A 15,836-nucleotide genomic window follows, 5' to 3' on the forward strand; every position below is an offset into this window, starting at 1 on the left:
AAAAATTCTCATTTTATCAGCTGCACTAAAATAAACTGGAATGAAATGGAAATTACAAAACAAATGACTCACATTACCAATTTAAGCTTAACTCTTGATTCAGGCTCTCTTATTCTAAAAGACTATGTCCTGGTTTCAGTTAGGACAGAGTGAATTTTCCTCCTAGTAGCTGGCAGGGTGCTATGTTTTGGATTAGAATGAGAAGAGCGCTGATAACATGCTGATGTTTTAATTGTTGTAGAGCAGTGCTTACACCAAGCCAAGGACTTTTCAGCCTCTCTCTGTCCTGCTAGCGAGCAGGCTAGGGATGCAGCAGGAGCTGGGAGGGGACAGACCCAGGACAGCTGACCCAAACTGGCCAAAGGGGTATTCCATACCATCTGACGTCATGCTGAACAATATATAGGGGTGGCTAGCCGGGGTGGAGGGGGGGCCGGCTGCTCGGGGATAGGCTGGGCATCGGTCAACGGGTGGTGAGCAATTGCATTGTGCATCACTTATTTCGTACACATTATTACTATTAATACTATTATTATTATTATTATTGTTGTTATTCTTTTCCCTGTCTTAATAAACTGTCTTTATCTCAACTCACAGGCTTCACTTTCCCGTTTCTCTCCCCCATCCCGGAGAGGGAGGGGGGAGGGTGAGCGAACGGCTGTGTGGTGTTTGACTGCCAGCCGGGCTAAACCACAACAGCCCATTTGGCGCCCAACGTGGGGCTCGAAGGGTTGAGATATCGACAGATTTGACCAGAGTGTGTTAAACTAAAATTGGTATAAGTATTCGACCTGCTTAATAGTTGCTAGTCACAATGTTGATTGCCTTAATCTCAAGTCTGCTGTGCCTGTTTCCCAAATTGAGTTTTATAGCAAGTTACTTTCTGTATGTGCTCCCTGTCGTGCTGTTTACCCTTTCCGGGCCCTGGTTTAAGATTGTTATGGTACTGTGTGGTGTAACGATGGCTTATGAAATGATGAAGTATCTGGTCATGACTCTAACCTGGTATTTGTACTCAGCACTGTCGTCGACTCTATACTTCGGAAACCCTATCTCAGAAACTATTAGCAATTACACCTATTGCCTTTTTTCATCAGGGAGTCAGTCTCTGGAGGGGACAGGGGAAGATATTTTTTCCTACCTGTTCACTCTCCCTTCCTCCTTCACCACCCTCTTATCCCCCGAGCTAGTTACGGTAGCTCTCCAAGATGTTGAATATCCTTGGGATACTCAGACCAGCATGTTCTTGTTGTTATGTCTCCTGAATGCGCTTCAGGTTTTGTTTAAGGTTAAACAACTACTTAGGAATCTCATCCGGAGATCTGTCTTGAGGCGGGATATTTGCGAGTGGCAGGGAGTGTGGGAGGATATGGGCAGGTTTCTAGAGCAGTGGGCACCTCCAGTGTTTTGGACATTCACCCCTGAACAACTGCAAAATCCTAAAAAACTGGTAGAATGCTTGAAAAAAAGGTGTCATGACTCTGGCAGTTCCAAAGTGACACAAATCACTGTGGCGTGCTGGGGTCTGGCTTGTGCCTATCGAGCTGCAATTGATGCTACTATCAACCTAGTGACAGACCCTGCGGCCGTTCCAGTCCCGGCTCCCGCAGCCACTCCGGCTCCAGCTCCCGCAGCCGTTCTGGCTCCAGCTCCCGCAGCTGTCCCGGCTCCAGCTCCCGCAGCCGTACCAGCTCCCGCAGCCGTTCCGGCTCCAGCTCCCGCAGCTGTCCCGGCTCCACCTCCCGCAGCCATTCCAGCTCCCGCAGCCGTTCCAGCTCCCGCAGCCGTTCCAGCTCCTGCAGCCGTTCCAGCTCCAGCTCCCGCAGCTGTCCCGGCTCCAGCTCCCGCAGCCGTTCCAGCTCCCGCAGCCGTTCCGGCTCCAGCTCCCGCAGCTGTCCCGGCTCCAGCTCCCGCAGCCGTTCCAGCTCCCGCAGCCGTCCCGGCTCCAGCTCCCGCAGCCATTCCGGCTCCAGCTCCCACAGCCGTCCCGGCTCCAGCTCCCGCAGCCATTCCGGCTCCAGCTCCCGCAGCCGTCCCGGCTCCAGCTCCCGCAGCCATTCCCACTCCTGTGGCTGGGTCAGAGAAACGAACTGTAGCAGTGCAAGTTGCCCCTGCAGAGGGTACTCCAACCCCTGTGGCAGACCCTGTGGCTGGGTCGGAGAAACGAACTGTAGCAGTGCAAGTTGACCCTGCAGAGGGTATTCCAATCCCTGTGGCAGACCCTGTGGCTGGGTCGGAGAGGCGAGCTGTAGCAGTGCAAGTTGCCCCTGTAGAAAAGGTGAAAAAATGGTATAGAGACGCAGGTCGTTTAGAACGCAGAAAGTCTTCTGCTAAGTCTGGGTGTGGAGAAGACGAGGCTGGGCCATCAAGTGTGCAGGAGGATGAAGATGAGGATGAGGATGTCAGTAAGTCAACAGTAACTACCCGAACCCTATACCAGCGTGAGCTACGAGATGTGCGAAAAGATTTTGGTCGCTGTATAGGTGAACAGCTTGTCACCTGGCTGCTCCGGTGCTGGGACACTGGAGCCAATGGTGTGAAATTAGAGGGCAGGGAAGCCAAGCGGTTGGGATCCCTTGCTAGAGATGCAAGCATTGACAAAGCAATTGGAGATGGAGCACGATCTCACAGCCTCTGGAGGCGTCTCCTGTTAGCTGTGAAGGGAAGGTATCCCTACAAGGAAGAACTTGTATGTGTACCAGTCAAGTGGACCACCATGGAGAAGGGAATTCAGTACCTGAGGGAATTAGCCGTACGGGAAGTAATTTATAAGGACTTAGACGATGCACAAACATCCACAGATCCAGATGAAGTCCAGTGTACTCGACCCATATGGCGGAAGTTTGTACGGAATGCACCATCAACATGGGCCAGCACATTGGCAATAATAACCTGGAAAAACGGTGAAGATCCCACAGTGGGTGACATAGCTAAACAACTCCGGGAGTACGAAGGAAATCTCTCCTCTTCCCTACAGGCCTGCGTCTCGGCTGTGGAGAAACTCTCTGAAGAGTTCCACCAACTTAAAGAGGATTTATCTTCCCCCCCACCTGAACAAACCAGTGGCCACCAACTAAAAGAGAATACTTTGGAGAAACTTATTGAAGAGGTCCAGCAACTTAAAGAGAGTGTATTTTCTTCCCCACCTGTACAAACCAGCATCTCGGCTATTAGGGGTAAACGTGCATCCATGCAAAGAAGACAATATGGTGGGTACACACCCCGCGCCACCCTGTGGTTTTACCTACGTGACCATGGAGAGGACATGAGAAAATGGGATGGAAAATCTACTGAGACCCTAGAGGCACGGGTACGTGAGTTGCAAAAGAAAACAATCGGGAGAAAGGGGTTCCCTGAAAAGTTTGCTGCTCCAACTTCTAGCAGGCAGTCTTTTAAACACAGAAGTGAAGATTCTGACCAGGACTAGAGGGGCCCTGCCTCCAGCCAGGGGGAGGAAAGGGACAACCGAGTTTATTGGACTGTGTGGATTCGATGGCCTGGCACGTCTGACGCACAGAAGTATAAGGCTCTAGTAGACATCGGTGCACAATGTACTCTAATGCCATCAAGCTGTAAAGGGCCAGAGCCCATCTGTATTTATGGCGTGACAGGGGGATCCCAGCAGTTAACTGTATTGGAAGCTGAAGTGAGTCTAACCGGAAATGAGTGGCAAAAGCACCGTATTGTGACTGGCCCAGATGCTCCGTGCATCCTTGGCATAGACTATCTTAGAAGAGGATATTTCAAGGACCCAAAAGGGTTCCGCTGGGCTTTTGGCATAGCTGCCTTAGAGACAGAGGACATTAAACAGTTGTCTACCTTGCCCGGTCTCTCAGAGGACCCTTCTGTTGTGGGGTTGCTGAGGGTTGAAGAACAGCAAGTGCCAATCGCTACCACAACTGTGCACCGGCGGCAATATCGCACCAACCGAGACTCCCTGATTCCCATCCACGAGCTAATTCGTCAACTGGAGAGCCAAGGAGTGATCAGCAAGACCCATTCACCTTTTAATAGTCCCATATGGCCAGTGCGAAAGTCTAATGGTGAGTGGAGACTAACAGTGGACTATCGTGGCCTGAACGAAGTCACGCCACCACTGAGTGCTGCAGTGCCGGACATGCTAGAACTCCAGTACGAACTGGAATCAAAGGCAGCCAAGTGGTATGCCACAATTGATATTGCTAATGCATTTTTCTCCATCCCTCTAGCAGCAGAGTGCAGGCCACAGTTTGCTTTCACTTGGAGGGGAGTCCAATATACTTGGAATCGGCTGCCCCAGGGGTGGAAACATAGCCCTACCATTTGCCATGGTCTGATCCAGTCTGCGCTGGAGCAGGGGGAGGCTCCTGAACACCTGCAGTACATCGATGACATCATTGTGTGGGGTGACACTGCAGAGGAAGTTTTCGAGAAAGGGAAGAAAATAGTCCAAATCCTTCTGAAGGCCGGTTTTGCCATAAAACAAAATAAAGTTAAAGGACCTGCAGGAGAGATCCAGTTTTTAGGAATAAAATGGCAAGATGGACGTCGTCAAATCCCAATGGATGTGATCAACAAAATAACAGCTATGTCTCCACCAACTAGCAAGAAGGAAACACAAACTTTCCTAGGTGTCGTGGGGTTTTGGAGAATGCATATTCCAAATTACAGTCTGATTGTAAACCCGCTCTACCAAGTAACTCGTAAGAAGAATGCTTTTGAATGGGGCCCTGAGCAACGACAAGCCTTTGAACAAATTAAACAGGAAATAGTTCATGCAGTAGCCCTTGGGCCAGTCCGAACAGGACCAGATGTAAAGAATGTGCTCTACACCGCAGCCGGGGAGAATGGCCCCACCTGGAGCCTCTGGCAGAAAGAACCTGGGGAAACTCGAGGTCGACCCCTGGGGTTTTGGAGTCGGGGATACAGAGGATCTGAGGCCCGCTATACTCCAACCGAAAAGGAGATATTGGCAGCATATGAGGGAGTTCGATCTGCTTCGGAAGTGGTCGGTACTGAAGCGCAGCTCCTCCTGGCACCCCGACTGCCGGTACTGGGTTGGATGTTCAGAGGAAGGGTCCCCTCTACACATCATGCAACTGATGCTACATGGAGCAAGTGGGTTGCACTGATTACTCAGCGGGCTCGAATAGGAAACCCCAGTCGCCCAGGAATCCTGGAAGTGATTATGGACTGGCCAGAAGGCAAGTACTTTGGGATATCGTCAGAGGAGGAGGTGGTCCGTGCTGAAGAAGCCCCACTGTACAACAAGCTACCAGAAAATGAGAAGAAATATGCCCTGTTCACTGATGGGTCCTGTCGTATTGTGGGAAAGCATCGGAGATGGAAAGCTGCTGTATGGAGTCCTACACGACGAGTTGCAGAAGCTGCTGAGGGAGAAGGTGAATCGAGTCAGTTTGCAGAAGTGAAAGCCGTTCAGCTGGCCTTAGATATTGCTGAACGAGAAAAGTGGCCAGTTCTCTATCTCTATACTGATTCATGGATGGTAGCAAATGCCCTGTGGGGGTGGCTACAACAATGGAAGCAGAACAACTGGGAACGCCGGGGCAAACCCATCTGGGCTGCTGCATTGTGGCAAGATATTGCTGCCCGGGTAGAGAACCTGGTTGTAAAGGTACGCCATGTAGATGCTCATGTGCCCAAGAATCAGGCTACTGAAGAACATCAAAACAACCAGCAGGTGGATCAGGCCGCTAAGATTGAAGTGGCTCAGGTGGACCTGGACTGGCAACATAAAGGTGAATTATTTATAGCCCGATGGGCCCATGACACCTCAGGCCATCAAGGTAGAGATGCAACATACAGATGGGCTCGTGACCGAGGGGTGGACCTGACCATGGACACTATAGCACAGGTTATTCATGATTGTGAAACATGTGCTGCAATTAAACAAGCCAAACGGTCAAAGCCTCTCTGGTATGGAGGACGATGGCTGAAATACAAATATGGAGAGGCCTGGCAGATTGACTACATCACACTCCCCCAAACCCGCAACGGCAAGCGCCACGTACTTACAATGGTGGAAGCAACCACCGGATGGCTGGAAACATATCCTGTGCCCCATGCCACCGCCCGGAACACTATCCTGGGCCTTGAAAAGCAAGTCCTATGGCGACATGGCACCCCAGAAAGAATTGAGTCAGACAATGGGACTCATTTCCGAAACAACCTTATAGACACTTGGGCCAAAGAACATGGTATTGAGTGGGTGTATCACATCCCTTATCATGCACCAGCCTCCGGGAAAGTTGAACGATACAATGGACTGTTAAAGACTACACTGAAAGCAATGGGTGCTGGGACATTCAAAAATTGGGAAACACATCTGGCAAAGGCCACCTGGTTAGTCAATACTAGAGGATCTGCCAACCGAGCTGGACCTGCCCAATCAAACCTGTTACGCACTGTAGAAGGGGATAAAGTTCCTGTAGTGCACGTAAGAAACATGCTGGGTAAGACAGTCTGGGCTACTCCCGCCTCAGGAAAAGGCAAGCCCATTCGTGGGATTGCTTTTGCTCGGGGACCTGGATGCACTTGGTGGGTAATGCAAGAGAATGGGGAGGTCCGGTGTGTACCTCAAGGGGACCTAATACTGGGTGAGAATAGCCCATGAGTTGAATTATAATATGTTAATTATCATATAACACTGTATGTCATCGCTACCATGGTTGCTATATATCATAGATGAAAATGGTGATTAATTAGAAGGTATTGGAAAGAGTGTAACCTGAGCATGACATAAATGGTATGGAATAAGGGGTGGATATCTGTCCTGGTTTCAGTTAGGACAGAGTGAATTTTCCTCCTAGTAGCTGGCAGGGTGCTATGTTTTGGATTAGAATGAGAAGAGCGCTGATAACATGCTGATGTTCTAATTGTTGTAGAGCAGTGCTTACACCAAGCCAAGGACTTTTCAGCCTCTCTCTGTCCTGCTAGCGAGCAGGCTAGGGATGCAGCAGAAGCTGGGAGGGGACAGACCCAGGACAGCTGACCCAAACTGGCCAAAGGGGTATTCCATACCATCTGACGTCATGCTGAACAATATATAGGGGTGGCTAGCCGGGGTGGAGGGGGGGCCGGCTGCTCGGGGATAGGCTGGGCATCGGTCAACGGGTGGTGAGCAATTGCATTGTGCATCACTTATTTCGTACACATTATTACTATTAATACTATTATTATTATTATTATTGTTGTTATTCTTTTCCCTGTCTTAATAAACTGTCTTTATCTCAACTCACAGGCTTCACTTTCCCGTTTCTCTCCCCCATCCCGGAGAGGGAGGGGGGAGGGTGAGCGAACGGCTGTGTGGTGTTTGACTGCCAGCCGGGCTAAACCACAACAAAAGAGTGTTTTTTACTAAAAACATGTATCTGAGAAGGTATTTTTTTCCTCTCCGTTGCCATGTTATTTATTTTACTATTAAGAGAATCCAGTGAGAAAAGCATTCAGTTCCGGCATACTTGTTGATCCTTTAGTTCTGACAGCAAGATTTCATAGCAAGGTTCAAAAATGAATACTGCAGTTAAATAAATGAAATTCTTAAGGAAATTTTTTAACAAGTTATTTTGCTTTGTATTATTTTTCTCACTAACACAGATTTGAAACTTGGCACTTCTTTATTTTTTATATTCTTTTCTATTTATTTTTCTATACAAAATGTATTTTTAATTATCTAGTTTTTCAAGAATTGACCTTTTCAAAAGAATTTGAAAATATTTACAGAAAATAAGCATAAGGGGATTATCAAAGGCACAGAAGAAAGCTTTGTTATCTATCCATTCCATTAATTCCAGTTAGAAGTGACACCAAGTGATATCAATGGTGTGGACAACTTCAAACAGATTCAGGAAATTCTGAGAATCATTGACAGTCTCTAAACTTACAACAGGAAAATAAACACTGCCAGACAAGGAAGAAAACTGTACTGCTTTATCACTGTTGTATTTCCAAAGCAGTGCTTGGCATGGTTTCAATCCAGACCAACTAGTGATCAACCAAAACAATGGCTAGGCACAGCTCAAGAGTTAGAAGATGAGCCAATGATCTTTTCTATCAGGCAGTTAGGACAGAGTTATCCCGCTTCACAGACTACAGTTAATTTTAAAGATATAGCTGCATGTCCTTAGAATCAGATACTGGGCACTAGCCCTGCTCAGCTACCATGAAAACAAGCATTTTATTGCTGTTGTTTTCAAGAGAAAAGTGTTAAAAAAATAATAAAAATTAACTTTTTTATATTGAGTAATTGTGAAAATAAACAGTGTCTTTTACCATTCGTGAATATAAACTAGATCAACTCTAATGACTGAAATTAAATTGCATTATATAATACAACAAAAACTTTGTTCATTTTCACTGTGGTTGCTAAGTCTCAGACTCCCAGTTTCAATTACAGGTATCTTGGAAGAAGTTGTTTTTCTTTGACTTATCATGACCTTAATATATAATGATCCAATGGTATGTCTAGTTTTCCTGTTCTGATATGTTAAAGAGGACAAATAGCTGTGAGGAAAAATGTGTGGTGCTTACAGTTCAGACCAATTCTCCTCTAAACATTTTCTGTAACTGTTCAGTATTTGCCAAATCCAGAAAAAGTACTTTTTGAGCATTTTTTTCATCTCACTGTACAACAGGGAGTCCCTGGATTTGCTCTTACACGGTTGGTCCAGCTATGAATAAAATCTTCCAGAAGCTGAAAGAATAGGTAATATATAAGGATAGGTAACAGGATGCATCATTGCACAATCCATCATAACATGCCAGAATTCAAATTGCCGTAAGGTAACAGCTAATCAGGCAAAAATATGCAGTTATAAAATTTTTTCATTAGTAATCTACAAATAAGTAAAAATTTCACAAAATAAGAACTACATAAAACTTTTTTCTATGTCCCAATAAACTTAAAAAGGGAAGAAAATCAATTTAAAATATTTTAAATTCTCAAACTTCACTAGTCTTATTTTTCTGTTACTGGACTGAAAAAACCACCAAAATTGTACATCTCATACTATATAAAAATTAAGTTCTAGGATAACTGAAAGAATTTCAGTTAAATTCTGAATATAAATTAAAAAAACATAGAAAGCATTAAAATTACAATGTTTCACTTGACTTCTTTTACAGTAAAGGAAAGAATTTAAATTAAAAAAGACTAAAAAAGAGTTAGAATTTTTAATTTACTGTCACAACTGAAAAAATGTGTTTAGCCCAAACTAAATCTCTCTTCAGGATTCTCCTAATCCAAAATTATATAATTATGCCAAGGCTGATCATGAACTGTTTCAAGTGAACAAGGTGGTGGTTAAAATAACAGAGAACTTAAAATTGTCTTTGACAAGTGGGGAAATTGTTTGTCTGTTTTCAACTGTGAGAGGTTTTCTTCTCTGACTACTGCCTGTATTACCAGGATGTAACTGTGCAACAGCTACAATGCCTATAGCCATTACACTATGTTCTTAAAGCTGCTGTATCATTATCTGTTATTAACTGTTCACATTCAGATACAGACTAACTGTTCTAGTATTGATATTATAATATAGGTAAGCCTGGTATGGGTAAACCCTGGCTATACACACCAGAAACTGACAGTTTATGGGGTCCTTATCCCTGTAAAGCTGAAAAATATATTTATTTTAAATCATAAATGTACCAATTGTTGGTGTTTGTTAGAAATACATTTAATGTCAAATCCTCATTTTCTCTCAGCATGGCTGCAAATTTTAGCTAAATTACTATTTTGTTGTCAATTTAAGACACAAGGTGGCAGCAATGATACAATCTCTTCATTTAAGATCGCATGAACACATCCACTCCCACTACTTTTACTCTTAAAGCATCTCATGTGCTTATGGGGCATATATGACAAAGATCCTGTATTTTCTTTGACAATATGCAGTTCCAGGTTAGGTTACTCATTAAGTGTTTTGAACTGATGCTTTTCTAAAAAATATCTGTCAACGAATCATTATGTTTGCTGACTTCAAATGAATGTGCACTGAAACAGCATACCCATGACAGAAGTTGTTAGTTCATCTTTGTGTAGTAACATTCCATTCACAGAGCTGAGAAATAAAAGAATAACTGGGTGCATAAGCTTGTCAGTTCTGGAACATAATGATACTGTGAGAAGATGCAATGCTTACTGATAGCTGTTGAAAAGATCTGTGCAGGTGCCGTTGTTTCTGCAAGGCTCTGAATTACATTCATTTGATTCATATTCACAAAATGTTCCTTCCCATCCAGGCAGACAAACACACTGGTATCTCTGTAACATATTAAGGAAAGTAAGTAAACTGTTTTTGTGTATTTCTTAAATATGTTTACAGATATTACATATATTATTATACATATATAATATATATGTTATATAAACTGATAAACTGTGTGTTTCTTTTCTTCAAACAGGTGATTCACTATTTTAAAACTTTAAAAAATTATAAACTTATTGATAGCTCAGCCCCCTAATATGATGAAAAATGGGGTATGAAGTAGATACGTGACACAGTATCTGCCAACTTGTGCAATCAAAAATTCTTTACCATCTCCTCCTCCTTCCTTCTAAGTTTTTGTAATAAAAGACATTACCTCTCCCATAAAACTACTTGGCTTAGATCTTATGCTGACACACCTAAAACACAGGTGCTAACAATCATCTGAGTTGTATTGCTCAGCATGCAGTCCAAACCAAACTCAATATAAAATAATTTATCATGAAGTTCTCAGGATTATATATCCCACTTGTTTAACACCTTTAATATGAAATTGTCTAGTACTGCACAAACGAAATACTGATGCACAACTTATGGCAAGAGAAATACTGTCTTCTATACATGTGTATCAGATAGAGATAGCCTAAATAGAAGTACTCTAGCCTAGTGGTGATAGTACTAATATATTGATGACCAGGTGTTGTAAACGCAGTATTTCTGACATTAACTGAATAAAACTTCTCTGCAGCATGTCTATCCAACTCTGAACAACATATTACAGGACGCTTTCATCACACTGCAATGCTCTATCAAATTATAATCACACTCCAGTATTACCCCCAGCCTCTAAATTATCTGGTAGCTGCAAGCAATAGGGTGTTTGACATCATTTCACGGAAGTGAAAAGCATAAAGCATCTTCCTATGCTCTTAAAAAAGAACAGGTGAACATCTGCTGAATTGAATATTAATTAGAGATGGGCAGCAAGGCAAACATTTCCATTCAGCAGAAGTTTTAATTGCTTCTTTAGCAACATGCTTACTTCTAACAAGGCTTCTTTCTACCAAAAGTTAGAAAATGCTTTAATGGTAAGCATGACTAATGCACGTTATTTCATTACTTGCTAAACACTGCAATAGGCTTCAGGGTAGATTTTAAAGCCTATTAAATTCCATGTAAACTGGAAACCATTAAAAAACAAACAGCAAAGAAGTGTTTTTTTTTTTTTTAAAGCTGAGTGCATAAATAAGCTACCATAGCATGATGATCAAATGTACAATGTACCAGGCTTGTAGCATCCATGACTCCTATGGCACAGAACACAGGCTTTCTTTCCCAGTTAAATTAAGGCATTTTGACAGTTATGAAATATCTGTCACTTCTTAATATACGAAAATAAGACAACAAAAATAATTGCCTGAAAGCAAGCTGGACAACTGAGTTCAACATACACTGTTCAGTCAACTACATATTAAGTTAAAAAAAGGAATTAACATTGTCCTTCGTGTTTTATACAGGCAAGGCTATTCCATGCAACTAAATAATGTAAGTTGCAAACTGTGTATTCCATCTTCATAATAAGTGTAATTTGTAGTTTACTGTTACTGCTCTGTACTCCTGAATTCAGGCTCAAAACCTGTAAAATCTTCTCCATGAACAGAGAAGAAAATTGGCAACATGAATCTAAGAAGTGTGAAATATTAGAAGTGACAGTTAATCAAAGGTTAAAATAGGAGATGAAGAGATCTCGTTAAGTAAGTAAAATAAGTAGTAAGAAAATACCAAGATGAACTCAGAAAATTTTCTGGATATTCTGCCAAGGAAAGAAGAAAAATCCTTGATACAGACTACATTATTAGCCCACATGTTTTTGTTTTCTATTACAACACAGCCATATCCAAATTAGCTGTTAAATATTGTAATTAATTGGAAAGTTTTTCTGAGATTTCCTCTATTCCCTGCATAATTATCACCAACATGAAAACAAATATTAGGAAAAAAAGATGCTACAAACACATAACGCAAAAATGGAGACTATTAATCTATATTCACAAGTAACTATTAGGCACTTAAAACCGTTCTATTGTCACGTTACACTTTCACATAAACCAGGAATGTGAGAATGATTTTATCATCATTTCCAAAAACCTCTTCCAGAAACAGATTACAAGATTGGAAGTGAGAGGAAGCTGCCAACAATTCTGTTTAGAAAGCAGTAGTGTTTTTTCATGGTTTCACTAAATCATCTATGAATCAGCTACTGAAATTCTATGCTTTGCAAATTTATTTCTCACTATATGAGGACTGTCACATTAAGCACAAACCATCACTCACATATATGTATCCCATGCATGGGTGCAGGATATGTGAACTACAAAATGTTACATATTATCTCTGCATATCATGGTTTACATTAACTGAAGATGCCATGTTACAGTAAATGGTAAGTATAGATAGGTAAGATAGATATTGATGGATAAAATAGGCTGCAGAAAAGGACCTGGGGCCTCTCATGGGCACAAAGTCAACCAAGTCAGCGACATGCCCCAGCAAGGACACTGGTGGCAGATGGCAGCCTGGGCTGCTGCAGGAGGGGCACTGCCAGCAGGAGCGAAGTGACCCCAGTGAGGCCTCACCTGCAGCTCTGCATCCAGTTCTGGGCCCCCAGCACAACATGGGCACACTGGAGAGGCCAGCAAAGGGCCACCAAGATGATCAGGGAACTGGAGCATCTCTCGAATCAGGCAAGGCTGCGAGAAGAGGGGCTGTCAGTCAGGGGACAGTATGCACTGAACACAGGATGACAAAAAGCTGTGTTGTGTATGCAGCGAATCATGCAATAGGCTGGAGGAATAGGATTCAATTCCTATTTATGTATTTATTCCCTTTTATTTATTGTAGCTATGAACTACTATCCATGCTAGACAGATTAAAATAAATGGTACCTTTGAGTTCCCCCACATCATCTCTTGCTTGCTCTCTAAAGAGCACAGTAAGTGTACTAAGTAATACCTGAACAAATCCCCAAACTGCTTTTTTAGATCATAGTTTTTCCTCGTACAGTATATATATAGCACATCAATTACGAGAAAAGTAGGTTTACTTGCTATACAGAGTCACAACCTGTAATTATGATCTCTCGCATACATACCCAGAACCATATATGCTCACCAGCGTGTCTTTACCCAATTAACTGTGTGGGTGGTTAAGAAAGCATTATTTGAGAATATTTGCATATTTTCCCTTCTCTAACATTGTAAATGAAGAATTAATCATTTTCTCAAGCCTTAGTCTGTTATTTTACTGGAAAATGGCAAATGAACATCTGGCAAATAGAAACTACAATGAAAAAGGTTCATCACACACAACAAGGATCTGAATTATGAGCATGCTAATCTTCAAGCCCGTACTTTGCACATGTAGGTTGAGAAGAGTTTTTAACAACAGAACTACACTGCAAGTATTTTTTCCATGTCTAGAGAAGAATTTGAAAAAAAAAATCCCTTTTAAAGGGATTTTTGGGGGGTGTTTTAGTATTTTATTTCTTGGCAATCAGAAAGGATAAAAAAATATGTTGCCTGGAAACAGAGAAGCAAGTAGAAATGCAGAAATCTCCATTTCTTCTCCCTGTTCTGAGCTCTTCAGTCGGACCGTGCTTCCTGTGGTGCAGCTCTTTTTCCATTAAGGCCAATCAGGAAGAGCATATCATAGGATCGCTCACTGCTGCCACATACTGGGAGATGCTCTCCAACAAGAAAATCCCAAGTTTGCCTTTGATTTTTTTTCCCCCTGAAAAAGATGGTATTTTTGCCTCTACAGAAAGTGATTCATCACAAAATTCTGTTCTGTTGGAAGCATTCTTTTTTCCTAGAGAACACCTTCATGCAGCTTAACTTTGTCAGTGCTAACAGTAGTCCATTTAACCTTGTGAAATAAACATGAATGTAAAAACATAAGCATCTATGAAAATCGTATTTGCAATTGCTCTTAACCATACTGAGCTCATAACATTATTTAGGCAGTCTTTTCTGTTGATGTAAAGGTTTTCGACAAATTGCTACTTTAAGGCTTCACTTTTAAGTTATTGATTTAACCATTTATATAACCACTCTTACGCACTGGCTAACAAAACTAGGTTTCTCCCTCATTTTTCATTATGACATTGTTTTTATTATGCAAGCCTTCACATTTTTATCCTAAATAAATTAGCTTGTTTAATCAAAAACAGAAGCCGACAAACAAAAAGCAGAACACCTTTTCATCTTCAGTTGGTTTAACCCTTACTTTAACCTTTAGTAGAAAACCAATTAAAACAAGATCTGTGCAGAGTAAAGTCCCAGCAATTACACTACCTGCCACTTTCACGATAATGAATTTACCTGTTCCTCACAGTGTGTAGAAACAGCGATTTTATTTATGGTGCTGCTCTACAAGTCAAAAAAAAGAAAATTGACTTCTGAGATCAGAAAAAAGTCTGCAATTGGCCTTGTTCTTTCCTAGTGTTAAAGACACACGTAAATTAGCTCACAGATAAAGTCAGATTGCTCACCTTATGGCAAAGGAACATTTAAGTGCAATAAGGTTTGCAATATAAATATTAATACTTATATTAACTGTTTAAATGATTGTAACAACTGACTTGAGACACTAGGATGAAAAGTAAATACAAAGGACAGATTCAAAGATGTAGAAAAATCACAAAAAAAGTCTAACTTCTAAACTGTACTACAACAACTGAATGGCTCAGGTAGAACACCTATGCAATTACAAAACCAAAGTGACTTTTGCACTAACCACTGCAAAACAAGAAATATTAAGTTGAATACATTAATACTAAACACTATCTACGGAGGTTGAGATACCAATGTGGATTTTCAGAAGCTAATCCACTACTTTAATTCATATATCCTTCCCCTAACTGTTTGACAAGTCTAAATGCTAACCAGTTTACTTGTCCTTCCAAATCTACTTATCTTCTGCACCCTGAGTTATTATAAATTATACATTATCTGATATTAATGATAAAATAGTGTTCCTTTGATTTAAAGTTTAAGCAAGACTTACAGGAGAAAGAAAGAACATTTTTAGTTTGCTTATCTCTCCAGCCTTTTAAATAATTAATCATTTAAATTAGCAAGACTGTATATTTAAAACAGATAAAACAGGCTATGTTTTGATTACTTGTAACTTGTCTTGCCTTGCAGTGTAAGATTGTTACATTTCTGTATAACAAACAATAAGCATATGTGAAAGTACAATATTTTTCTCCTGTCAATAGCACACCAGTAGCAAACAGAGGCTTACATTTTCATTTAACATGTCCTCCAAGTTAAAATACATCTTGTTTCTAGACATGCTGCATATTCACAACTCTAAGTACACTGTACTGTAATTTGTGACCACCAGGAAAATTACCTTAAATAGGAATACTAGTTATTTGCACTGCACGTCTTTATATACAACCATTTCATTGAACAGTGGCTTTGTAATAAGTTCATTATCATCACTGCCTTCAACATTGAATATTTTAAAGCAAGACTTCTGTAAAATTGATACTTCTCTGAAAGTTTGGGGGTTTTAAAATTAAATCACAACTAATAACAGACTTCAAGGTGCTCTAGATTTCAC

At 41.6% G+C, this 15,836-nt stretch overlaps 1 protein-coding gene across 1 annotated transcript in view; it reads right to left on the reverse strand.

Annotated features, from left to right (window-relative positions):
- Nucleotides 1-15,836, reverse strand: part of EYS (eyes shut homolog) — an 856,207-nt gene that overhangs the window by 517,136 nt on the left and 323,235 nt on the right. Inside the window, exon 20 of the mRNA XM_040553008.1 lies at nucleotides 10,143-10,264. Coding sequence (XP_040408942.1) covers nucleotides 10,143-10,264 — 122 coding nt within the window. The remainder of the gene's footprint in view (nucleotides 1-10,142; nucleotides 10,265-15,836) is intronic.

This window comes from Cygnus olor, chromosome 3 (assembly GCF_009769625.2).
Source record: "Cygnus olor isolate bCygOlo1 chromosome 3, bCygOlo1.pri.v2, whole genome shotgun sequence".
Lineage (NCBI taxonomy): Eukaryota > Metazoa > Chordata > Aves > Anseriformes > Anatidae > Cygnus > Cygnus olor.